The 27,249-nt window shown below is 36.1% G+C and overlaps 1 protein-coding gene across 1 annotated transcript in view; it reads right to left on the minus strand.

Annotated features, from left to right (window-relative positions):
- Window positions 1-27,249, minus strand: part of LOC150106849 (uncharacterized) — a 99,174-nt gene that overhangs the window by 34,554 nt on the left and 37,371 nt on the right. Inside the window, exon 3 of the mRNA XM_090392767.1 lies at window positions 7,004-7,231. Within this exon, the coding sequence (XP_090248893.1) occupies window positions 7,004-7,231 (228 nt within the window). The remainder of the gene's footprint in view (window positions 1-7,003; window positions 7,232-27,249) is intronic.

Here is a 27,249-nt window from a genome sequence, read left to right on the forward strand (position 1 = left end):
GCTTTTCAATTTGTTCATCACTGATATAGGAAAGGATTTGAGAGGAAGTGTTCACTTGTTTGCTGATGATGCAAAGTTGGGTAGAGCAATTGTGAGTGCACAGGATGTCAAAATTTTACAGGATGATTTGGATAGTTTAGAGGACTGGGCTAGGAAAAATGAATGTCAATTTAATGTGCCAAAGTGTAAGGTTATGCACTTTGGGGTGAAAAGAATAACAGCAGTATATCGCATTGGTGGAGCTGTACTCCAGGAGATTGATGAGGCCAGGGATTTGGGAGTGTTGGTGGATAGGGAGTTGAAGTTTAGGGGGCACCCTGCAAAAGTGACTAAATCAGCTCATCAAATCACTTGGCTTCTGAAAAATACTTTAACATGCAGAGACAAACAAGTTGTTCCTCTGTATTGAGCCTTGATAAGACCCAATCTGGAGTACTGTGCCCAGTTATGGGCACCAGGGTTTCTTCGTGGTGAGGAGGAAGTAGAGAGGATCCAGAGACGAGTGACCAAGATGATAGAAGGTCTGTGGAATGAACCTTATGAGAATAGGTTGAAGATTTGCGGGTTGCAGAGATTGGACGATAGGCGAAGGAGGGGTGATATGATTGAGACATTCAAATTACTGGAGGGTTTCTATAAGATCGATCCAGAAGATATTTTTGAATATCTTCTGGATCTAGGTGGTGGGAGGACTAGGGGCCATGCATGGAAGCTGGGCAAGAGCGTGGTTGACAAGGGAGTTAGAGCTAGGTTTTTTACTTGGAGAGTGGTGAATGAGTGGAATAAGCTTACAGAGTCTGTTGTGGGTGCTACGACTGTGAATGCCAAGGCAAGGTATGATAGATACTGTGTCAATGTAGAATAGTTGTTCTTGACATGATGTTAGGGCCTCCCACGATGAGTCTGTCGACTTCTTGGAGTTGCCCGGAATAATAACAATAATAAAATCTATTCTCTGATGTTTTTGAGATCAAGAGATGGCAACCTGCCTTCATTTTCCAATTTTAAGATGAACTTCATTTTCGGCAAGAAAAAGTTACGAGAAATTTAAAGATTATTATTATTAAGAAGATATAAAATCTGATAGATTTTAAATGACTGGAGCAATTATTTTAAATTTACTGTATTTTCTTAAATATTCTGCACCTGTGAATAAGTCACATGCTCCAGATTTGAAGGGGAGGGGGAGAAATATGTAAACATAGTTGTAAATATATAGAATATTAGTATTAGCAACATGAGTGGTCTAAGGTTGGATAATCTGGAAACAATGCTCTAACATGCATGATTGCAGTCTCACACAGGACAATGAAATTCATCTACCACCTGCATTTGTGATAATCATATCTAGTGCAATTTGAACCCACAGTCTATTGATTAGAGAGCACAGGCAGACCATTCACTCAGCCAACCATGCCACCATTGAAATATAAAAGTAAATATGTCAGATAAATGCGCAATCATAGAAGTGAAATCTAAATAGTATGTTCCTCAATGAATGCAGCTAAAACCAAGCACTTCTTTTAACCAAGAACAGAATTATGCAATGCTACTTCTCTCATTCACAAAAGCGAATTTTCAAATTTGGGATATTTTCATTTCTAACACACAAAAAATATATAAAAATAATATTTAAAAAAAAAACCGTCTACCTCCCACTGCTATGTTGTAAGAATTCTTTTTTTTTTTTCTTCCAGTAATGTATGCAGTCTATGGTATAAAAAGGCACAGCAAGATCCATGCTTTTAGCATCATGATTTCCAATCTCTTGTGATAAATTAATCTAGTCAACGAATTAAAAACTTTGAAGACTTTTATAAAAATATTAATAAACATTTTTGAATGTATTTTAAACTGGTGGTGAATGAATTCAAACTTTCAATTGAAAAAAAAAAAAATGCAAATTACATAAGCATATGTATGATTTCACAGGCTTTCTGAAATATTTTGTCATAAACTAGTTGGTAATAATACTAAAATTATTGTCACTTGATTGCCCCTGTTTTTATGTCACAATGAAACTTCAGAAGCTGTAAAACAGACTACTACTGTAGTATTCTGTGTGCAATGCTACCCATGCAACATGTAGTAATGCATACTTCTGTTACAGGGAGAGAAAAGTAGCTACAGAATGCAACATTAAACATGAGTATAACCTTTTTGAATGGCAAGCAATATAAAGTAGTGATGTGGCCAAATATCAAAATGGAGAATTGAGCAATGAGACAAGTTTGTATCAGCTTCTTTTCTAGAACTTTCCTATAGAAGATTCTAAGGAAGAAGTGGCTGAATGTTTCAAGTTGCTAGAGAAGGCAGCTGATAAAGAAAAAGTTCTCTTGGAGCTGAGTAGGAAATGAATACCCCATACATATCAAAATGTTTTTGAGAAAAGAGCAAATAATTGCAAGTATACTACCTGTTGTATTATGTTCAGAATGCACAAATTCATGTGGAGAGAAGACACAAGAAATAAGTTTCATTGACTTATGAGAGAGATTCACTTGTCACAGTTATTGTTTGTGAGAGTCTTCATAAGTTTGATTAGATGGACGCATATAGTGGGGAAGTGCAGTGAGAGAAAACAGACTCCTGGACACGACATCCATACAGAGAGAAGCCAGTCTCTGTACCATGATGTGGCCTTGACAGTGCTGCAACATTACTACTGAGACCCCCCTTCACGCATGAACTGGCAGAGTATGTAGCAGTAGGATTATGCACCAGCTGATTGGGAGGCCTCCTGCCTCATTCCTGACAGGATCATATCCATATAATAATTGGTGGTCAGCTTATGACACCACCATTTTAACTGGGCATGATCCTGTCACTAATAATGTGAGGAATACTTGAAGGGTATCACTCACACTGCATGGAGAAGAGAAGGGCAGGGGACAGAAACTGGAATCCTGAATCTGGAAACCAAACATGGCATCTGCCACTTCAACTGGATGCCTCCAATAAGCCAGGTAACATTTCACCAGGCAACATAAAATTTCTCAATGTACCCTCGGGGATGTACAGGGTATCGTGATAGTACTACACGAAAAACTGACATCGTTACTCACTTCCTGTCGACAAATTTCCTCCAAATTCATCTGTTCTCTGTCAAGACTCCAATATTATCATATCTTCTAAAGGCACTTTTTATTGTATCAATCCACCTAAATCTTTCTTCCTCTGTTTTTTTTTCTTCTTCTTTCTCCCAGCCAGGTTGGCAAAGAAGTATTCTTTGCCAACCTGGCAAAAAAATACTTCTTTTACTAATCCTCCCTCTCCCATTCTGTTTAAGTGACCATACTGCCTGAAATTAGCTCTGTTAACACATTATTAACAATGGCAATTTCTTCCCTAATATCTTCATTTTTAATATGATACTGCAATTGATGCCATCTGCTCACTCTCTCAGAACTCTCATAGTAGTTGCCAGCCTCTGATCAAGTGTTTTATTTCTAACCCAGCTCTTTAATCCATAAGTTAAAATTTGTTTGAACACTTTGCCATCTTCACCCAAAATCGTTCCTAAATAGCTCACGTTTCACTTGTTCAACAGGTTTCCATTCAGGATGCATCAATGTTTTCAATATTTCTGCTTATTGTCTGTTGTTTTATTGCCGATTTTCATACCAAATTTATTACAGGCAGCTGTTTGATTTAGTCAGGAAATTATGTAGACTTATACTAGATTTATTTAGAAGTATAACATCATCTGCATAAACAGCTAAGATTAAGTTCCCTGATTCTGATATCAGTTTAATATCACTTTTCTTCATAATGTGATACACACACACACAGATGAATAACAGCAGAGATAATGTGCACTCGTTTCCCACCTAATTTAACATGAAACCATCTTCCTGTACCTCCTTCAATTCAATTGGACATAATGTCCAATTCACACTGCATGACTAGTGTTTTGAACAGTTTTTCTCTTGGCACTTCATCATATGCTTTTTCCAGATCTACAAAATTTAAATACATATCCTTGTTATAGTCTCATGATTTCTGAACTATTTGTCATAATAAATAAATTAAAAAAAAAAAACAACAACTAACTTAACTAATGCCTTTTATTACCTAATAAGAACAGGCAAGGCCTTTTTAACTCTACCTAGCTTTTGGAGAATGAGTGGTCAGTTTAATCTCCACTTGTAGTCAATCATGACTATTACTAAATAGGCAACTGATGAAAAGACAGGCAGACGAGTGCTGCCATCACTCAGTACCTAACCCTAACAGGATAGGTTACTGTCTAAAATAATACAGGTTCTACGGGCGATTTTCCTGAGTTTACAGGAAAAAAAACCAGTTTTCAGGAGAAAAAAAAACTTACTTGCTCATGCCAGAGATCAACTAACTTGGGAACAGGTCAAAGAAAGACTTAGAAAAGTTCCTCCAGTTGATGACTAGACTTGAACTTAAGTCTCTCTTTGAGCAGACTAGCACAAAGGATGCAAGCGCCACTTCCATTGAGCTACACCTTTCAACTATTTGTCTTAAAGTGAAAATATGATCCTGACAGTCTCTGTTTGGCCTGAATCCAGCTTGTTCTCTTCCACGATTCCCATTAACAATTTTCTTAACTGTTTCTCAAGAATATTTGCATAAATCTTACCAAGAACATTCAGTAGGAAAAATTCCTCTATAAACCTCACATTAAGTTTATTTCCCTTTTTACAGATGGGTACTATGACAGTAGTACTCCAATCATCTGGAATTTGATCCACTGGCCAGGTCTTCTGAATTATGTAGGTGCAGCCACTGTACAACTTTAATACTTCCATATTTAATACTTCTTGGATCAGGGGATGGTTGACAGACAGATATCAAAACTTTGTATACAGTGGGTGTAAATCTGCCAGATTTAAGGTAACCAGTGGTGTACCTCAGGGTTCAGTCCTTGGGCCATTACTGTTCAATCTATACATTAATGACATCAAGCAGGGTCTATCATCAGATTTGCAATTGTTTGCTGATGATGCGAAGATAGGCAGGGCAATCGGGGATGCTACTGATATTCAGAAATTACAAAATGATTTAAATAGACTGGAAATCTGGGCTAACGAAAATGGCTGTCAGTTTAATGTTAGTAAGTGTAAAGTTATGCACTTTGGCGTGATTAGAGTTCCAGTGGCATATTATAGCAGGGTTATGCTACAAGAAACTGAACAGGCAAGGGATCTTGGTGTATTGATGGACAAGAATTTAAAGTTCAAAGGTCACATAGCAAAAGTTGCAAATACAACTCAGAGGATAATTAGTATGTTGAAGCAAACCTTGACATGCAAGGTTTGCTTCAACACACTAATATAAGGCTTTGATAAGACCACACCTGGATTACTGTGCACAGATTTGGTCTCCTGGGTTCCAAGGGGATAAAGAAGCTGTGGAAAGGGTGCAAAGAAGAGTTACAAAGATTATATCTGGATTATGGGATTTAGATTATGAGGATAGATTGCGAGTATGTGGATTGCAGACTCTGGTTAACAGGAGAAAGAGGGGTGATATGATAGAGGTCTATAAACTTTTTTTTGAATGGGTGTTATGGCATTTCAACTGATGAAATTTTTTTCATTATATGGAAGGCAGGGAGAGAACATGGGGGCATCCATGGAAGTTAAGGTTGTTCTCAGTCAAGAAAGGGTTCAGAACTAGGTTTTCTCCCAGAGAGAAGTGAGTGAGTGGAATAATTTGCCCTTATGGGTAGCGAGTGCATCCAGTGTGAATGAATTCAAGGGTAGGTATGATAGCTGGGTTGGGTAATTTAACAGCCTCCCTCGATGAGTCCTTGGATAATAATAATAATATTTGACCATTTGTGGTCGAATCTATTCCAGTTGCCTTTCCACATTGAGTTTTTGATTGCTTTTTTTACTTTATGTATTGATATGCATTCCAGGATGAGCGTTTTCTACAACCATGCTGACAACCACTGCCCATTTTATTTAGCAATTTTCCAGAGTAATTACTCTAGACATCTAGAATAATTATGTTCAGGCTTCATGTCACATTTATCATATCCAATTGCTTTTACAGTTACTTTTTCCTCCATTTCTAAGCTTCTTCAAAAAACTAAAAGCAGAATCACATTCCACTTAGTTTCACAGCCAATAGCTATCCTAACATTGGAGTACAAAAAAACAAAATTTATTGAGCCAACGGTAACATTTTTCATTGCTTTTAGTTACAATGAGCTTCCATAGTTCTGTTGGTATAGATGAAGCCCTTTGACCTGAGTTTGATTCCTGTCCATGATGTGAGGAACCTTTATCTGGTCTCTTTCGACTAAAGATGAGTTATCCGGTCTCATAGAGAGGTAGAGGGTTTTTCCATCCGGAAACTCTGATTTTTCATCCCTCAGAACAGGCAAACCAGCCTCATGAACACAAAGATTTACAGTTATAAAATACATACTTAATCACTCATTAGGAGGGGTCAATCCATCCTAAGGGATGGGGAAGGAAAAGGGAAAACCCCCATATGAAATAAATAACTTCACACAATCACCAAGTTCTGTGTTTTCCTGAGACAGTACTGACTTATGAAAATTCATGCCAGATGTCACAGGCAGACTTTGTTTACAAAAAAAATGATGTCTTAAGTCAGTGCCATCTTTCAAAAAATGCAGAACTTGGTGGTTGTGCACACAGTCTTGTATTAATCATACAAAATAACCATTTTCATGAAAAAAGATACTTTATATATTTTATAAAGTATCTTTATTTATATGGGTATATTAATAAATATATCAAAGTATGCCTATAGCAGGTGTAATGATATGCACTTCTTAGAAATGAGAATTTTGGACATGTTGACCTTGTATAATTCTCATACACAAGCTTATATATTGGTTATGCATTACTAAATCACTTAAGGAATTGACAACACATAAGAATATAAATTAAATTATACTTTAATAACCTTGTATAAGATTCTATTATGTATATGAAAACATCACTGATTCATTTACTGTTATTAATAAAAAAAATTTTTTTTCAAATTTTACCAGTTTCATGACCAGGAAGGGATAATATATCTCTGCCAATAGCATTACGAAGATGTGCTAGCACGCATTCATCAAAACCTGCCTGAGCAGCAATAAATAAGCTTGTCCTTCCTCTCTCATCTACTGCATTGTAATCTGCTCCTGATTGGATTAATTCCTTGACACAACTCACATGATTATTTGCAGCTGCTAGATGAAGAGGTGTTGTACCACCAGGATGAGGAAATGCTAAAAAATTAGTATAGAATATATAAACCATGATAATAATCTGTTATATCAAAATAATTTTCTAAATCATGTAACCCTTATGAAATTATTTGTAAAAAAAGTGCATCAATACACACACCCTGTATCTTATAAGGATGGCCAGAGCTTAACCACCGATCATTGTATCAAAAGGCATAAAATACATTTAAATTTGCAAAATTATTCAAGAATCTTGTGTTAAAAACTAGTTTGTGTATGTGTGTAAGGTTTTTTCCCCCCTCACAATACTGAACAGACAGTTATAACTTGTAGTTGTAAGTTATTCTTCCACTTATAAAGCTTTGATGAGACCACAATCTTGACTACTGTACTCAGATAATGGTCACAAGGGTTCAGAGAGACTCTGAAATGTAGAATACAGTAGCCCCCCCTCCCATTCATGGGGAGATGCGTTTCAAAACCTCCAGTGGATACTTGAAACTGCAGATAGTACCAAACCCTATATATATTTTTTCCTATACATACATACCTACCTACGATAATGTTTAATTTATAAATTAGGCACAGAACAATTATAACAATATACTGTAATAAGAGTTATGTGAATGGAATCTTAACCTCGGCAGACGATTTTTTTTTTCTTTCCTTATGAAGTAGAGAACTTTCACCTTTTCACTTAAATGAAGCACTTTACAGCTTCTCTCTGCATATCCAAATTGCCAGCATCACTGCTCTTGCACTTTGGGGGCCATTAAGTAAAATAAGGGTTATTTGATACAAGCACTGCGATATCATGACAGTCAATCTGATAACTGAGACAGCTACTAAACGGGCAGGTAGTGTATACAGTACAGCTGGATATGCTGGTACAACAACTTATGCAAAACTAAACTAAAAAAATAAATAAATAAGCGTAATAAATACACTTTTTTTTTTTTTTTTTTTTTTTTTTTTTTTTTTTTTTACAAAGGATACAGCTAGTAAATATCAATAAATCAGCCAATTTAAATTTGTTTAAAATTTAAATCCATGTCCCAGATGGGATGGGATGAGATTTGACCACACTACTCAAGATTGACCCCCATAACTGAAACTGCAGAAAGTGAATCTGCAGATAAGGGGGGGGTAACAATGTTTATAATTTTTCCTACACTCCTTATTGGAGGGGAGGGAAAGTTTCCTAAGTTTCTTTGATTTATTTATTTTTTTAAATCAATCTCACCCATGAAAGGTTGCAAACCTATTGTACATTAGTATCATGGGCACTAAGGGCTAAATAATCTGGAAACCCTGCTCTGGAGATTGAATATGGAACTTTTCAAGCCATTTCAGACTCCAAATAAGAGTTCTGATGATGCTAGTGTTATTCATGGTTGAGAATTTATGGAGACACAACACACATGTTAAAATAATTACTTTACTTAATATCAGGAAAGTAACTTGTTGGAAGTTTATTTTTCACTTTGTTAGATTATAATAAATTTAGTTTAATCCTTCATCCAAGTGTAAGCAAACAAAGTTTGCGCCTGAAAATATCTTCAGGACTGAGGTAAGGTAGTGCAACACCAGGCAACTCCGAGCAAAGGAGATGTGCTTTGCATTATGGGAGATACTGAGACAAGGAGTGATGAGAGCTTGGTCCACCTTTGCTCAGAGTTGCCTGGTGTTGCACTACCTTACCTCAGTCCTGAAGATATTTTCAGGAGCAAACTTTGTTTGCTTACACTTGGATAAAGGATTAAACTAAATTTATTATAGGAAAGTAACATTTGACATTTCGACCTCTGTATTGAGGTCATCAGAAAAATACATGTATAAAAAACAAGCTACTGCACTTCACAAAGATAAAATGAATCTAAGCTGCTTATTAATTTTTTTTTTTTTTTTATCTAGCCTGATCTCTAGCGGGAAAAAATAAAATAAAATTAATAATATTATTAAAAAATAAAATAAATATAAAAATAAATTAAAAACAGAACTATATTAAACATTTTTAGAGTCCTCTCGTATTGAGATTTCTTTCTGGGTTTGTTCCGGTTGCAAGATGGGTCCTCCACATTCTTGGAATGATTAGTCTGTCACAAAAATGACAGGCTAATGTTTTTATTTTATTTTTTTTCTCCCCAATAGAAGTCAGGCTAGATAAAAGATTAATAAGCAGCTTAGATTCATTTTACCTTTGTAAAGTGGAGCAGAATGTTGCTTGTTTCTTATACATATGAATTTTTGTGATGATGACCTCAATACAGAGGTCGAAATGTCAAATGTTACTTTCCTAATATTAAATAAGGTAATTATTTTAACACGTGTCTCCATAAATTCTCAACCATGAATGCTGACCACCATGTAACCTTAAAAGTAAGAGATGTTAGTGTTATACTACACAGAAAGATAAGCTTTAATAAAATTTGACATTTTTTAAAAAATCTGTTTTGGTTTATTATAATGACAGTGAATTATGCTGTTTCTTTGCATTAGATTAAATCAGTTTGAAAATAAACTGAATCAAAACTTGCATCTACGATTTTTATATGCGAGTAGAAAATAAACTATCATGATTTAACTACTAACTTACTACATTAACTTCCTTTTCACTCATATCCTTTAGACCAGTTTCCTAAATGGTGAGTCACGACCCGGCACTGGGTCACAAAAGCTAATTGCCAGGTCGCCTAAAAAAACTCTCAAAAACCTAGGTGTTTTGTTTTTGGGGTTTCTTTTTTCCATGAAACTCTAAAATAGAAGTAAATAGTGTTTAATCAGGACTAATGAATAAATAATTTAATTAATAGAGACGAAAAACGCACTCCGTCCGCATCGTCATTTCACAATCTCTTTGTTCACGGTAAAGTAGCTCAACTAATGGTGAGGATGCACAAAGGAAACCGTGCAACCAGCTGAATTGTTTGGCAGTCTGGCGTTTGTTTTACTTGCCTGCCACGTACTCACTCTGCTTGTTCAGTTTGAGTTCAGCATCAAGAGAGAGCTTTTTTTTTTGTATTTACTGATTACGTGTACCTTGCCCAGTGGGTTCGGCTGAACAACTGTAATTATTATAATTGTTCTAAATAATTCATTTCATTCTTTCTTCATCTCACTTGCCGTTATCCATTTAAAGATGGATAAATGGGTAATAAAACAACAATGTGCTGGTTACAAACTCTTTGATTAGCACCAATGAACAATCGAGTGACGTGCAGTTGTGCACAAGTTCTGAGAACAGCACTAACAAACGGCCGCACGATGTGTTGTCTACTACTGTTACAAAAAAGATGTACTGGACCTGACAGTATTCTCAGGATTACATACAATTCAGTTTCATCAAGGGTGCTGATGACAAACCATTATGTGTTATCTGTTGTGCAGCACATTCAAACGGGTCCACGAGACCTTCAAAGTTGAAGCGACATTTGGAATTGAAACATCCAAACTACAGTAATAAGCCAATAGATTTCTTTATAAATAAAAAGAGAGAACTAATAGCTACCAAAAATAATTTTTCTCAGGGAGCTCAGTCTGAAAATCTTGTAATTGCCTCTTATGAAATATCAAAATTAATTACTGAAAGTGGTTATCCTCACACAGTTGCCAAGAAATTAATAGTTCCAGCAATGAAAATGTTAGCATCTCGAATATGTGATAAAAAACAGGAGAGCCAATAAATATGCTGGTGCTATCAAATAATACAGTGAAGCACAAAATCATGGAGATGGCAGATAATATCGAAGAAACTGTCATAGGTCACTTAAAAGAGTGCATTTTTTTTTTCCTTGCAAATCTATGAAAGTACAGACATATCGGACAATGCCAATTTAATGTGTTTTGTGAGATACGATTGTGACAATACAACTTGCACAGAATTTCTTTTTTGTACACCTCTGACAACAAAAAGAACAGCTGAAGAAATTTTTAATTTGATTGCAAATTACATCAATAAAAAGGGCATTGAATAGAAGAAATGTGTGGGACTGAGTAGCAATGGAGCCCATGCAATGACAGGCGCATGTATTGGACTTTTTCTGAAGATCAAAGCCGTAGCACCAGACTGTGTATGGGTGCATTGTAGCATTCACAGAGAAGCATTGGCAGTCAAAAGAATGGCATTGCTTTTAAATGCAACTATTCAAGAGTGTGTACAATTTATAAACTTTATAAAATCTCATCCATTGAATTCAAGAATATTCTCTGCATTGTGCAAAGAAATGGGGAGTGAACATGAACACCTTTTACACGGTAAGGTGCGATGGCTGTCAAGAGGGAATTTTAAGAAGACTTAATGAAATGAAGGATGAAGTTTTAATGTTCTTAGACCAACATCCCCAACAACTAGGGATGTAATATTTGAATTCAAAGACAGTTTTCATGATGTCAATTGGTTAATCAAGGTTGCCTACCTTTGTGACATTTTTGATTTTTTGAATAATTTAAATCTGACATTACAAAGGTAGCAATGTAACTTTAAATAAAGTGCAAGAGAAGGTGGAAGCTGCAAAAAAAACTTAATTTGTGGCCCCGTCATGCGGAAGCAGGGAATTACAAATCTTTTACAAACCTAACAGAATTACAAAAAGAGTATAATATGAGTTCCATGCCAGATGAGATTTCAGCTGTTATCAAGGAACATATGCCAGGGCTGCAGGCAAGTCTGAAGGAATATTTCCCCCAATCAACAGCAACAAAGCATGGATAAGGAACCCTTTTACAGTGAACGCAGAATCTGAGACAGAATTGCCGGATTCAGATATTTAATCTATAATTGAACTGTCGTGTGATACAGCACTCAAAGACATTTCAACACAATACCACTGATGGATTTTTGGCTGTCTTGCCGTTCAGAAGTACCCAGTTTTAGCAGAAAAAGCGATAAAATTTCTAATGCCTTTTGTCACAACCTATAAGTGTGAAACAGGTTTTCAACACTGGTTTTTCTAAAAAATAAATATAGAAACTGATTAGAAGTTGAAGTGGATTTCTCCAAACCTGAAATTTCTAGTTAACAAACAACAGCATCACACTTCTCATTAATAAATTACTTAGCTTTAGTTTAATTTATTTATATTTTTGTAAAAGTAAATGCTTCTTTATTATTATAATAATAAATGAAACTATGAACATTCAAATTTGTTTTATTTTACCTATTGGTCATAAAAATTTTAGTGGGTCACGAAGATGAAGTATTAAAATAACCGGGCCAAGGAAAAAAAAAAGTTTGGGAAACCCTATTTTAGACTTTTCACATGAGGTTAGTTCAGAGATAAGATATGATCAAGTTTCATGCTGAAAGACAACCTACTGGAAGTACACAGTCACTTTATTATTATAATGGATCAATCAACATGGAACTCATTCCTAGTCATTAATCACACATGAATAACGCTTTATTCTGTTCTTTTCACAGAATAAACTGCAGGAATAATCTTTCCTAAAAATGTATTCCCTGAAATAACCAACAAATATTACAATGTTATTATGCAAGGAAATATATAATTTTATTACAGTACAAATAATATACACATTATTTGCAATCTGGTATGCAGGGGCGAATGCTGGTCTTGAAATTCACACTTGCTTTTGTTATCATTCAGGGAGTGAGAGGTGTGATTGAAATCCGATTATCAGAATAATGAATTACAGGTAACCCTCGTATAATGTGGATGTTAGGTTCCATAGAAATGCCGCATTATGCGAGACTCAGATCACATACAAAAAGTAGGGTTATGTTCCGAAATCAGTTTTTTTAAAAAAATTATATAAACAATGACATATCCAACAAAAAAAATATTTTTTATTTAATTCAGGTAATTCATGTAAGTTAAGAAAACAAACTGACATAAATACATAGTATAAAATTATAAAAATTACAATTTGCAATTAAGCTTCATTGCACGTAATGCATAAATGTTTTAGCAAAAATAAGTGCATATTTTAATCTTTAATAGCACGAGGATTTGAGGATCGGTTAATAAACAGTGTTGTAATGTAATCACCTGATGCATTACTACAAAACAGTAGAATAATTCTGTGTCTTTGGAAACTTTGAATCCAGGAGCTGATCTTTCATTTTTCGAAATATGTGCGTTTTGGCATTTTTTTCCAGTATCGGATTCATCAGCATTGAACACCTGGTCTGCATTATAAATGTTTATAAACGTTGAGAGTTTTTTGTTTAATAAGATTTCCATCCAAAGGAATTTTCTTTCGAGTGCATCTTCTTTCCAAATCATTAGAGATTTCTTCATTTTTCTCTTAGAAAATTGCGTACACAAGCAACAAGGTTTGCACTTACCGTTGACCCAGCAATAAACACTTTCTTGCATTTTATGTTCATGGTATTTGATTGTTTGAATTGTTGATTCATTTAAATTCAAAGTCCTTACAACAACTGATTTTTCTCCATTTTTCAACCGATCCATTTCTTCGAGAAAAATTTTCTTTTCAATATTCACTTTTTTTCCCTTTCAATGCAATTTGTGGCCATTACTATAAAAATAATTTTTTTACATAAAAAAGCATTACATATTATGTATGTAACTCACCAGAAAATAAAGTGCTCAGCTTGAGATAACACACTTATGATGTTTAATGCGCTTTCCTGGCAGGAAACGAAGACAATTTTCAACAATAAACCGCGGACCTGCTGTGGTCAACAGCAGGTCCGCAGGCCACATGCGACCTGTAATGTGATTTTGTGCAGCCCGTGGCAGAATAAAAACTGTATTAAATTATATGTATTATCAATTTAGCTATTAGTTTCGATCCTAGATTTTCTGATTGATATACTAGTTATATTCATTATTTCTGATGATGGAAACAATTTATATTGTCAACACGGAATCAACTTTCGAAAATCGACTTTGAAGAACTTGTTGCCACACATGAACGCCCACAGTGTTCTCATTAAGTTGTGTTATATGTAAAAAAACCAGAAATATGAATTAAATTTAATTTAGCAACTTCCAGTAGAAATGATTTAACAAATATAGTAATTCAATACATAATTTAATACTTAAAAAAATGTGGAGTTTATTTTTATTTAAGTTCTGTCTAAAAGTGCGCAGCCCGTGATGCTACCACTCATCATATATTGGCCCTTGTATAGAATGAAGTTGGTCATACCTGCGGTATACAATTGACGTACATACGTGCTAAAGGGTGTTTCCACTAATATAAATTCGCTACTTATAACTACCTGCGTGATACAGGCAGACACAAATTTAACGAAGATAAAATTTGATTTTTAAGTCGCGCAGGTAGTTATAAAGGGTTACCTGTACTGACCATTTAAAACTATATATTTAGAAATTTATGTACATTTAATCATACAAATACAACATTTATTTTACAAATGATATTTATATTTTTCAATTTAGCTACTTGAATACAAATTTACTATTTCTAGATATACACAAAGCTTTTGACTCTGTATCACATGAAATTTAAATTAAAAAAAAATCAGAAGTCATAGGAATACAAGGTACTGCCCTAAACTAGTTCAAAATTTACTTAAATGCCAAATCACAAATTGTAAAAATAAGCAAGAGCTATAGCAGCTCCAAAACAGTAGACTGCAGTGTGCCACAAGGATCTGTCTTGGGACCAATTTCATTTAATATTTATATAAATGACTTCTGCAATCTTAAACTAAACAGTAAAATAAATACTTTTGCACATGATACAGTACTAAATTTCTCTACAGACACAGCCAAACAAATTAAAACCATCGTGAATGCAGATCTTTTTAAAGTAAAAAATTGGTTCCAGTCAAACAAACTCAGTCTGAATGTCTCAAAAACTAAATACATAAATTTTAACTTGCAAAATATAACTGGCAAAATGAACTTCACTGCACAATTAATTTTGCATGATTAGAGTTGCAGGACAAATTCAAATTGTAACTGCGAGAAAATAGAAAAAGTCAGTGAGATTTTTTGGGATTAAAAATTGATAGTAGTTTAAGCTGGAAACCACATATTACCAATGTCGTAAATAAAGTAAGGATTATGTTAAACAGACTTTACTACCCAAACAGATTCTTAAATTTAAATATGCTAAAAACATATTCTGCCTGGATTCAAAGCGCACTACAATATGGTATATTAAGTTGGGAAGGAATCTATCACACTATGCTGAAACCTTTAGTCTTGACTCAGCATAAAGTAATTAAAATCTTAACTAGAAACACCATACTAAACATGCTATCCCTTAGATATGTATGTCTATAGGGTACTATTATTCATAAAAAATGACAACAAATACGTAAATATCAAACAAGATGCTTTCCTTAGTAGACATAAGGGCCTAAAATATATACTTACAAAAGCAAATAAAGAAGCAATACACAAACATACTTATTTAGCACCAAAAGTATTCAACACACTACCTTTAACAATAAGAAATAAAACTAACCCAAACAAATACAAAATTCTAATCAAAGAGTATTTATTTTCCCACAGAAATGAGGAATCTCTGTTCAAAATAATTGTATAAATTATTGCTTTTTAGCATATTTGTATTCAAAGATCATAAAAATTTTAATGCTATTTAACTACTTTATTTTGTTAATTAACTGTTATGCAACTTTCTCTGTACATATTAGCAAGTCTCCTGCGATTTTATTATGTAATTATATTATAATAATATGTAATATGTATATTATATGAATGTACATATATGTATATAATGAAAATGAATTACATAAATTTTTGTAACTTTATGCATATCGTAACCTGGATGAGCTGTTGCTCCTTAGGTTACACATATGATTGTTCAACATTTTGTACTATTATAGGAAGCTTACAAATAAATTTTATGAACTGGTCAATAATATCGTCATAAAAAGTTGGTTGTAATTTAATTTTGCCCGGGCCCCTTGTCCCCCCCTCTGGGTGCGCCACTGCTCTAGGCACATAAATACTTATTAATAGTAACAAGCTTATTCTCATTCTAGTCTGACATGTACTAAAGTCCTAATATAATTCTCATTAATCCCTTCAGCTGTTCTGGTATTGAACAATGATTACAGTTACATATGATTTGAATTGGCATGAGATTCTTACAGTACCTTTTTACTTGGGTCTTCTACACTGGTTTCTACCTTTTCCCCGATTGTACCTGCCTAGGACGAACTCTTCTATAACTTATCACTCACAAGTTCCTTTGGCATTAAGATGGGCCTTCACGATCTTTACTTTACATGCTTCAATCAAGGACATATATAGGATCATCTATTCTATGGCTGTAAAATTCACCACGTGGGCACTGACTTCTGTATGGATTCCTTTCTCTCGTTACTATCACTGGATGATGAAACACACTGACATTATCTTCTTTCTATTAACTAAACAGCATCCCTCATTTCTTACGATAGGAACACGGAATCGAAATACCGTACTCTTTGTTTCCTTATTGTGTTGGACGGAGAAAACTCCTTACCCGTCACTCAGGAAAACCACGCGAGATCTATACGAAGACGCGTTAAGAAAAACTCTCAGGAAAAAGCCTCCTGGGGGGGCAGGGGGTTCCTAACCCTTTTATACGATGATCCTAGCGACACCTCCTTCAATTTCTTTTCTTCCCCCCTTTACTGAAGTTGATTTCACTGACCAATTAGAGTGGAGTTTTTCTGCCAAAACATCCTGTGATCCGTGTGCACGCGACCGACACATGAGAAAGTTTCAATTCAGGAATTATGCCCTTGAGCCTTTTTTTTTTTTTTTTAAGCTAACCTCTGTCATCTATACTAAATTAATCCCCTTTTCAAAATTTTCTAAGAATTAATTCAATTCTTTAATCTATTTCAAGTGTAAAAATTAGCCTCTCACATACAAATTCCTATGACTGATCTTCTTTGCTTTACTTAACCTTATTTTATCACATCACAACTGTCTGTAATAAATTTTCCCCCCCTTTTTTTTATTTAGTTCAACAAACAATTTCAGCTATATTTTTCACTTGGATGCAAGCATATTTTTCTTTTAATTTTATGTATTCATTACTTTCAAAGGCTCGTAACGATATATGCTTAGGAACAAGCTTGCTTACTTAGTTATTTATACAGGGTTTTTATTTCTTCTCCTGTTACATCATGATAACTGAAATTTTCACATTCTTAAGTTATCAGGGTGTAACAATATGTGAGTGCATGAAAGTATATCTAGACAAGAGAACTGTAGAAGGTGGATTACATTTGAATGCAAAAAAACAGGCATATGAAGAAAGTCTTTTCTAGGCTAGTGTCAGGGAAGGAAAACTAGAATTGCAGGGTGGAACTAACAGTAATGTCCTTCTCTGTGTGTGTGTGGGGGGGGGGGGGGGAATAGTGACTTGAGAAATGGTGTACACTATATTGGAGAGCCATATGGAGCAAGTGGGGAATAATGGCTATAAGAATACTGGTAGTACACTGGTTTTACTGTGTTCAAATACTAGGAGTATTAGATATAAAAGGAACGAGTTTCTGGCAATAATCGATTCCATCACTCCACAGATTGCTGATATCACTGAAATTTTGGTTAACTGAGGAGGATGTTCTAACAGGGATGGAAATCAAAGAATATGAATAATTCAGCAGGATAGACAAGGTAAACTGGATGGTGGATGGGGCCAGTTTGCAGGATGAAAAGCCCAGATAAACTGGGGGAAAACCCTGCTGTCCACGCCCAAGACCAGCTAACTTGGCTATGGCTGAGGCCCTGGTACAGCAAGCTTTATTCCTAGAGGGATAAGGAATGGTGAAGTGTTAGAAGAGAATGCAAAAGATGTATTTCTAATACTGAGTACACTGAATGTCAGTAAGGCAGGAGGACTAGGTGGAATTTTTCCATGTGTTTTAAGGGAACATGCTATGGAACTGACTGTGGCATTAATTTGGTTGTTTAATGAATAACGAAAGTCTTACAATGGGACAAATTCTTGGAGAGTGAAAGGAGGGCAAACAGTGTCACTGTATAAAGGTGGTGGTAGAATGGAGGTATCAAACCACAGGCCTGTTTGTATTTCTTCTGTAATTAAGATTTTGGTAAGAACTTATATACAGAATTAGGCAGATAAGGCCAATATTTATAGGCCAGCATGGATTTGTTAAGGGGTGCTCTTGTTTTAGTAATCTGGTTAGCTTTTACTAAGGAGTAAAAAGAGTAATGGATGAGGGTAAGGTATGCACTGTCAATTTTTTTGAGATTTTGCAAAGGCATTTGACAGGATGCACATGCCAAGTTGGTTTTAAATTGCTAAATATCTGTTTGGATATCATTTTAGTGGATTGGTAACTATCTTTCTGATAGATATTAGATAGTTGTATATGGGGGATCAGCATCAGGAAGTAGGAAGATGAGTTCCAAGTGGAGTTCCACAGGGTTCAATACCAGGACCATTTTTTTACAATCTTTATTTCAACAATATTGTCATGAGACTACAAAGAGATATTCAGTTATTTGCAGATGATGTAAAGCTTAGGAGGATTATAAGTAATAGTGCTGATGTTTTGGCTCTAAGTGGATTTGAATAAGCTGGAAAGGTGAACAAATGAATGGGGATGCCAGTTTAATGTAACTGAGATTTTGAAATTTGGGATCCACAGATGGGATGCTACGTATTCAGTTCAAGGAGTTATACAGGAAGAAGTGGAGGAAGCAAGAGATCATGGGGTGATTGTAGACAGAAATTTAAAGTTCAGAGGGCACTGAACTTCAAAATTTATCACAAGAGGTGATGATCATGTTGTATACAGCTTTCATTGGATCACATCTGGTCACTGGGATTTGAGGGAACAAAGTAGCCTTGTTGTAGCACAGAGACATAACAAAAATGATATCAGGACTTTACAATATTGATTATGATAACAGACTGAGGGTATGCAGACTGCAAAGTTTGCTGAATAGAAGACTAAGCTGTTGAAGGGTTATCAGATTAACACTGGGAAGATTTTTCATATGGTAGAATGAGGGAAAGGACACGGGCCCATCCCAGGAAGGTGCAAAAGGAGATAGTGAGTAAAAGGACATTTTTTTTTTTTGCATGGAGAGCAGAAGAAGCATTGTCTGAGAAGGTGGTATAAGTGCAACAGCAGAGGAGTTTAAAAAGTGGTATGATAGACTATGTATTAACTAGCACTGACTTGCCATGATGAGTCTTGTGACTCCATGGAGGTGAAGAAAATAATAATTAAGATGAGGTGCTTCCTTCAGTTTGGAACTGAATTTCCAAGGTTTGGTTCTTGTTCTCAAAATCTTTCATTTCTAGAATAATGTTTGTATATTTTAGTTTACATTTCACCTCCAAAAGCTAATCAACTTTAATTCATTTTAAAAATTTCTTGCACACTCTTCTTTTCAATATGATATTCAGTTTTAACCTGCTCAAAACTAAAATGGTAATAACTTCCAATTTCAAATCAGCTGTATACTCATGTATCCTGAACCAGAGGGAAAACATTATCTGAGACCTCCAGGAAGTCAAAGACTCATTGAGGGTTGCTATAAATCACCCAAACCAGCTATCATACCTTCCCTTAAATTCATTCACAGTAGATGCACTTACTATCCCTAAGAGAAAATTATTCCACTCACTGATCTATGGGAGAAAAATAATAGCTCTTACTCCTTTCTTGACTGCAAATAACTTTAACTTCCATGGATCCCCCCCTCCCATGTTATCTCCCCACCTTCCACATCCTATAATACCCATTCAAAAGTTTATAGAACTCTATCATATCACCCCTCTTTCTCCTGTTAAGATGTTTGCTGCCACGCTCCTTGGGCATAGTTTGTTACCACACATCAAGGACTTTCACTTCTACAAGGTCAGTATGAGTTCTCATAGCTGGCTTATCAGACAGAATTTAGTTTCATAATCTTGTATCATCCCCACTTATGTCTTACATGCGCTGATGACTGTGTAACTTGAGTTCAGAGTCAGTGACATTCAGCATTTGGTGCAGTAAGGTTTATTGCATCCAGTCTTACAATTATCTAAATAAAACCCTTCAATTACACCATTAATAAATACACAGTTTACGTAACAATACCTCTTATAATATACTATACTTATGCTGAAATTATTTTCCTTCTACCAAGCCCCCAGACATGCTCTCCACTGTATTCACAGCGAAGGGTCCAAATTAATGTGCTTATACTACGGTAAACTTGTGCTAGGCACAGAAGGTCAGTATTCGACATACAAGTATATTCATAGTTGGCAGTGAACGTGTTAGCCACAGTCTGCAATCCACATACTCACAATCTGTCCTAATAATCTGAATCCCATAATCCAGATATAATCTTTGTAACTCTTCTTTGCATCCTTACCACAGCTTCTTTATCCCCTTGAAACCCAGGAGACCAAATCCAGGCACAATAACCCAGGTGTGGTCTTATCAAAACCTTATAAAGAGACAAAATGACTTCCTTATCCTTACATCAAGGTTCATTTCAACATTGTAATTATCCTCTGAGTTGTATTTGCAACTTTTGCTATGTGACCTTTGAACTTTAAATTCCTATCCACCAATATGCCAAGATCCCTTGCCTCTTCAGTTTCTTGTAGCATAACCACACTAATATAATATGCAGCTGGAACTCTAATCACACTAAAGTGCATATCTTTACACTTACTAACATTATTATTATTTCGGGCAACTCCAAGGAGTCGACAGACTCATTGAGGGAGGCCCTAACATCATGTCAAGAACAACTATTTGCCATTCACACAGTATCTATCCTACCTCGCCTTGAACTCATTCATGGTCATAGAACCCACAACAGACTCTGGCAGCTTATTCCACTCATTCACCACTCTCCAAGTAAAAAACCTAGCTCTAACACCCTTGCTAACCACATTCTTGCCAAGCTTCCATGTATGGCCCCTAGTCCTCCCACCACCACCAGTCCAATTCTCAAAAATATCTTCTGAATTAATCTTATAGAAACCCTTCAGTAATTTTTAATGTCTCAATCATATCACCCCTTTTCTGCCTATCAACCAATTTTTGCAACCCACAAATCTTCAACCTGTTCTCATAAGGTTCATTCCACAGACCTGCTATCATCTTGGTCACTCGTCTCTGGATCTCTCCACCTCCTCCCCATCAAGAAGAAACCCTGGCACCCATATCTGGGCAGTGTAGTCTAGATGGGGTCTTATCAAGGCTCGATATACGGGAACAATAACTTGTTCATCTCTGCTTGTTAAAGTATTTTTCAGCAACCAAGTGATTTCATGAGCTGATTTAGTCACTTTTGCAATGTGCCCCCTAAACTTCAACTCCCTATCCAACAACACTCAAATCCCTGGCCTCAATCTCCTGGAGTATGGTTCCACCAATGTGATATACTGCTGCTAATCTTTTCACTCCAAAATGCATAACCTTACACTTTGCCATTAAAATGACATCCATTTTCCCTAGCCCAGTCCTCCAAACTATCCAAATCATCCTGCAAAATTTTGGCATCCTGTGCACTCACAATTGCTCTAACCAACTTTGCATCATCAGCAAACAAGTGAACACTTCCTCTCAGATCCTTTCCTATATTGTTAATGAACAAACTGAAAAGTAGTGGTCCAAGAACAGAACCCTGCAGCACACCACTAGTCACAAGTCGTCTTTTGGACTCCACTCCTGAATAAACCACTCTCTGATATCTCTCCATCAACCACCCTCCTATCCATTCTCATCTGCTCCAGTTTACTGATTAAAGTTCCATGTGGTATCCTGTCAAAGGCCTTGGCAAGGTCCAGTAGAATCACTGTAAACCCATTACCCTTATCCAGTTCAGCCGTCAATGTGTTATAAAACATGAGCAAGTTACTGAGGCATGATCTACCCTTCACAAAACCATGCTGTCCCCCATACAGTATCCCATTTTCATCTATGCGATCCTGTATTCTTCTCTTGACTAATTTCTCCAAGACCTTGACAACGATTCCTGATATGCTAATCGGTCGGTAATTTACAACAGCAGTCTTGGAACCTCTATGCAGCAGAACTATTTTCCCCTCTTTCCACCCCCTCGGGACTAGCCCAGACCCGAGACTCAAATTAAACAAAATGGTCAAGGATACTGACAACAGTTTAGCCGCTTCACCTATGACATGAGCTGGTATATCATCCAATCCCACAGATGTATTGACATTGAGGTTTTGCAATAGACTACTCACCTCCACTTCATTCACCACAATTCCTGTATAATCTATTGGTTCATTCATTTCTGCAATGTCACCACCTGGAAGATATATTCTTGCAAAGTGCTCGCTCAGTAATTCAACTATATCAACTGATTCGGTTACCTCCCTCCCATCAGCAATCTTTAAAATCATTCTGCCAGATACATTTTTCCTTTTACTTACAACATATCGAAAAAACTGTTTAGGATTCTCTTTAGCCTGCATGGCCAATGTTCTCTCGTAATCCTTTTTTTGCTTTTCTTACCACACTCTTTACCCTTCTGGCCTGCACTTTATACCGTTCATGTGCCTGCCGGTCACCTTTCTCCTCAAATTCCCTCCAAAGTTATTTCTTTTTTTGCAGCTCAAGCTTAATGGTGTTATTCATTCATTTAACCCCTACTTGATTTATTATTCAGACTCTAGGTATACAGACAGCCATTGCTTCATGCAAACACTTCTTAACCGCCTCCCATGCACTATCAACTTCTAGCCCTTGCAGTTGTACATGCCATGGCACTGAACCAATCAATCTCCTAAGCTTATCATACTTACCAGGCCGATAATTCCACATGTACTCTGTCTTAATTGTAAATTCCACACCTTTAGCCACTTCTCAAGTAAGACCCTATGATCACTCTTACCAATTGGTGGCAACGTGGTCACATTCGTTACAGCCAAATTCTCAGATGCAATTACTAGGTAAAGCACTCTCTGACCCCTAGTATTTTCCATTACATGCTGTCGCAGATAGTTATCCCTTAACTGCATAAAATCCAATTCCTTCCTCCCATGCGTCCTCTCCTCCTTCCAATCAATGTTACCACAGTTGAAATCTCGCATAATAATTATCCTCCTTCCACTCATTTCTTCTATTTGCTTATGCATACATCTCCACCATCTATTCCACCTGGTCTATAGCAGCACCCAAGTGTATCTTTTGTTCTGCTAGTTTCAATCTCACACCAAATAGCCTCAAATGTGCTCTTTTCTCTATCCTGCAGTTCCACTTCTATTCTTCTTGGCTGTAGCTCATCAGCTATCATCAATAACACTCCTCCCTCCATTTTATTCTCCCTGTCACTCCTGAACACACCATACCCCTCACATTCAATCCCACTAGCTGTGTTATCTTCTGTCAGCCATGTTTCACTAATGCCAAAAACCTGTGGTCTGAAAGTGCCAACCAAGGCCAAAAATTTTTCCTTCTTGTTCCTAATACTTCTGGCATTTGTATACGTGAATTGCAGAAGCCGATTTGTCCCATCCCTATTTTGATGCCTTATACTAACTAGCCCATTCTGATTCGTGGTCTTTCCTACTCGCTTGGGCATATTACACACATTCACATACTCAACATACACATTAAGTTGACAGCCATTTTCATTTGCCCAAATTTCCAGTCTATTTAAATCATTTTGTAATTGCTGACTATCAGTAGCATCCCTGATTTCCCCGACTATCTTCGCATCATCGGCAAACAATTGTATATCTGATGTTGGATCCTTTCTTTCAACAACAACAAACTAAGACTTATTTCTTGCATGTTCTCTTCATTTGAATTTGTGCACATTTTCATGTTGGAACATAGCATTAGTAATAATTAGTTCATAATCCTGAACAGAAATCCAGCAGGCAAATTTTCCCAAAACATTTCTATGTCTGGTGATCATTTTCTACTGTACTGTTGAGATCTCCAACAAGGAACAACTTTTCTTTTATGAAAGGTGTCAGTTCCTTTCTCTAATGCCTCAAAATTTCTATACTTCCTTAGTAGAATGTTCTGTGGGACCATTGGCACAAATAAGTCTCACTGTCCAGTTCCCATTTTCTAATATATGCTTAGATCACTACTTGACATTTCCTGCCATTCAAGATTATTCTCATATTTAGTGTTGAATAGTATAGCTAAGTTTTTATCCCTGATTGTTGTTGCATGAATATAACAATTTGTATTTGTTGCTCAGAAAGATCTCATCTATTTTTGTCTTCTTGGTTTCAGCCATGCCTATTATGTCAATCTTCTACTTATCCAATTCATCTGCTAATTCCATTTATTTTCCATTGATGCTTCTTATGCTGACAGTAGCAATCTTGAACTGCTGATGTTGAGGTAGGACATGGTCCAATGGCCGACTTTGTGCTGTTCGACCTTTTTTCCCCAACAAAAAGGGCAGGGAGAAGGTGCTTGTTTAACGGGATGATGCCCCAAGCTGGCATGAAATTCTATCATGTTGTACACAATTTGGTCAGCTAAATCCCAAATTGCCAGCCTATACTGATTTGTACTGGGTGGTTCTAAGCATTCTTTAAAAGGCAATGTGGGAGTCTCCTCCCAATTATACATCTTTGATCCTTAAGCACCTCCTAATTTATATAAATATTATAATTATAAATTATAATAAAACTGAATTATTATGACTTATAAATTCATAATAAAATTATATATTATCATAAAACAATCATGAAAATAAAGTGATAATTGAGGGCTTGCAAGTAATTTTTGCTAACGAAAAATATGCCAATGAATTTTCCCATGATTAGCAATGAATATTATGAGAAAAGAATATTCCTGCAATGAACTATTAGTGAAGAATTATCAGCAAAGAATTGTGTGGACATGCAGCTTCTGTAGTTGACATAAATGGCAACTAGCCCTCTAGCTGAAAGATCACTTTCATTACATAGTGAAACCACCATGAAGAATTACAGGGCTATTCACTGTAATGTTGGAGCTGGAGTGGACAAGATTATGAATCAGGAAGATGGTGAGCACACTGAAAATAGAGAAGGATTTTGTTTCAATTGTAAAGTGAGAAATCTGGAGAAGGTTCACACAGTGAATAAAACAATAGCAAGACTCAAAAATGCTGGTCATGAAATGAGGAATTATAAATTGCAAAGTTTAGTGAGTACACAGGAAAGACGTGGGATAAAGACATACTAGGAAAAATGCGATATGAAGTTGCCCTATTTTCACTATATAATTTAAGGAAATTACGATGTATTTCCGAAATTAAAATGTATATCCATTTTAATGTAATGATTCCCCCACATACAAACTAGCTAAACATTTGGCCAAAGCTCTCTCACACTATACTGGCAACACACTTTCACACAAAAAACTCAACCGACTTCAAAGCCAGCATAGAAAACCTTACACTCAAACACACTGACATAATGATCAGTTTTGATGTCTCCTCCTTATTCACAAATGTCCCACTCAAAGAATCCTCAGAGCCAATCCAAGCTAAATTTCCTCCCGATATCTCAGCCCTATTTCAGTTCACAATGAACTCAGGCTATTTTGTTTGGCAAGGAAAATTCTACAAACAAATAAAGGGGACAGTCATGGGTTCTCCACTCTCCCCACCCTTGGCCAACTTTTATATGGAGACTTTTGAAGAGAAAGCCTTAAACTCTGCCCCTACAAAAACCAACCGTTTGGCTTCGCTATGTTGATGATGTGTTCGCTATTTGGCCACATGGCTCCGATGCACTCCTCTCCTTCCTAACACACTTAAACCACCAACACCCCAGAATCCAATTCACCCTGGAAGAGGGAAAAAACAACTGCCTTTCTATCTTAGACATACCAGTCACCTGCCAGCCTGATGGAACCTTAGTTCTCTCAGTCTATAGAAAATCCACCATACATGCAGATACATCCACCAACAATCCCACCACCCCTTCTCACAACAATATGGAGTCATTAAGACACTACACAACAGGGCTAAACTAATCTGTTCTAATGACAATGCCCTAACCACAGAACTAAATCACATTCTCAACCAATGGCTACCCCCCCCAAAAAAATCCAAAAAATATTGAAACATGTGAACCACAACCCCCCCCCCACCTCACAACAAGGATTACTCTAAATCCATCACCATACCCTATATCCAAGGCACCTCGGAAAAAATCACGAAAATCCTAAAAAAACATGACTTACCTTCTTGTTACAGACCATATAAAAAATTGGCATCCCTTATCCGCTCTACTAAAGACCAACCCCCCCCCCCCAGACCTACCTGGTGTATACCAGGTCCCTTGCAGCTGTAAGCCATCCTATTTTGGTCAAATAGGCAGGACAGCAAATATCAGAATTTCAGAACACAAGGACTACATCTGGTTTCACCAATACAGCCACTCTGGTCTTGCTGACCATGCGCTGGATACCTGCCATAGAATACGGTGGAAAAAAGCCAGGATAATACACCGTAGCAAATACAAATATGAAAGGCTTTTCATGGAATCAGCTTCAGCCCTAAGAAACAATCCAAACCTCAACAAATTTGGCTGCATGAGACTGCCTAAAATTTGGGAAACCTACATCAGAAGACCTTCAGCCCAGTCGCCCAAGAATACCAACATTGCCCGCTAAGGGGCACCATCAGGACTTTAGGAGAAATAATAGCTTCCTACTTCTTCCTCAGTTACTGTTTTGTTGTGCCTGCGTGCACGTCTTATACCTAAGTTCTTGAAAATGGCAACATGACATTGCCGAAATATTGAAGTATATTAAAATTTATTTTAATGTATATCCTAGTACGTTGTAATTTCCTTAAATTATATAGTGAAAATGCATAACCAACGTCTAAGCCTTTCCACGAGAATGAAGAAAGAAAAAGTTGCCCTAGTATCCTGATATGCATCAGCCTCTGTATACAAGCAGGTTAGCCATAAAATTGCAATTTTAATTTGACCTTTAAACGTGATCTTTCAATTAACTGATCCCTTATTGCGTGTTAGTATAGTAGTAAACAAATCAATCCAAACTAGCCCAATTTTCGGTTTCTGTTTCAGTTCCCTATTTTGTTTGAGTGCTTCGTTTTAACTGCCTCTATGATGCTTATTAATAGTGTTGTGCATAAAAATAG

This window comes from Typopeltis vanoorti, chromosome 5 (genome assembly GCF_054136105.1).
Source record: "Typopeltis vanoorti isolate ZY-2024b chromosome 5, IOZ_Tvanoo_1.0, whole genome shotgun sequence".
In the NCBI taxonomy this organism is placed as follows: Eukaryota; Metazoa; Arthropoda; class Arachnida; order Uropygi; family Thelyphonidae; genus Typopeltis; species Typopeltis vanoorti.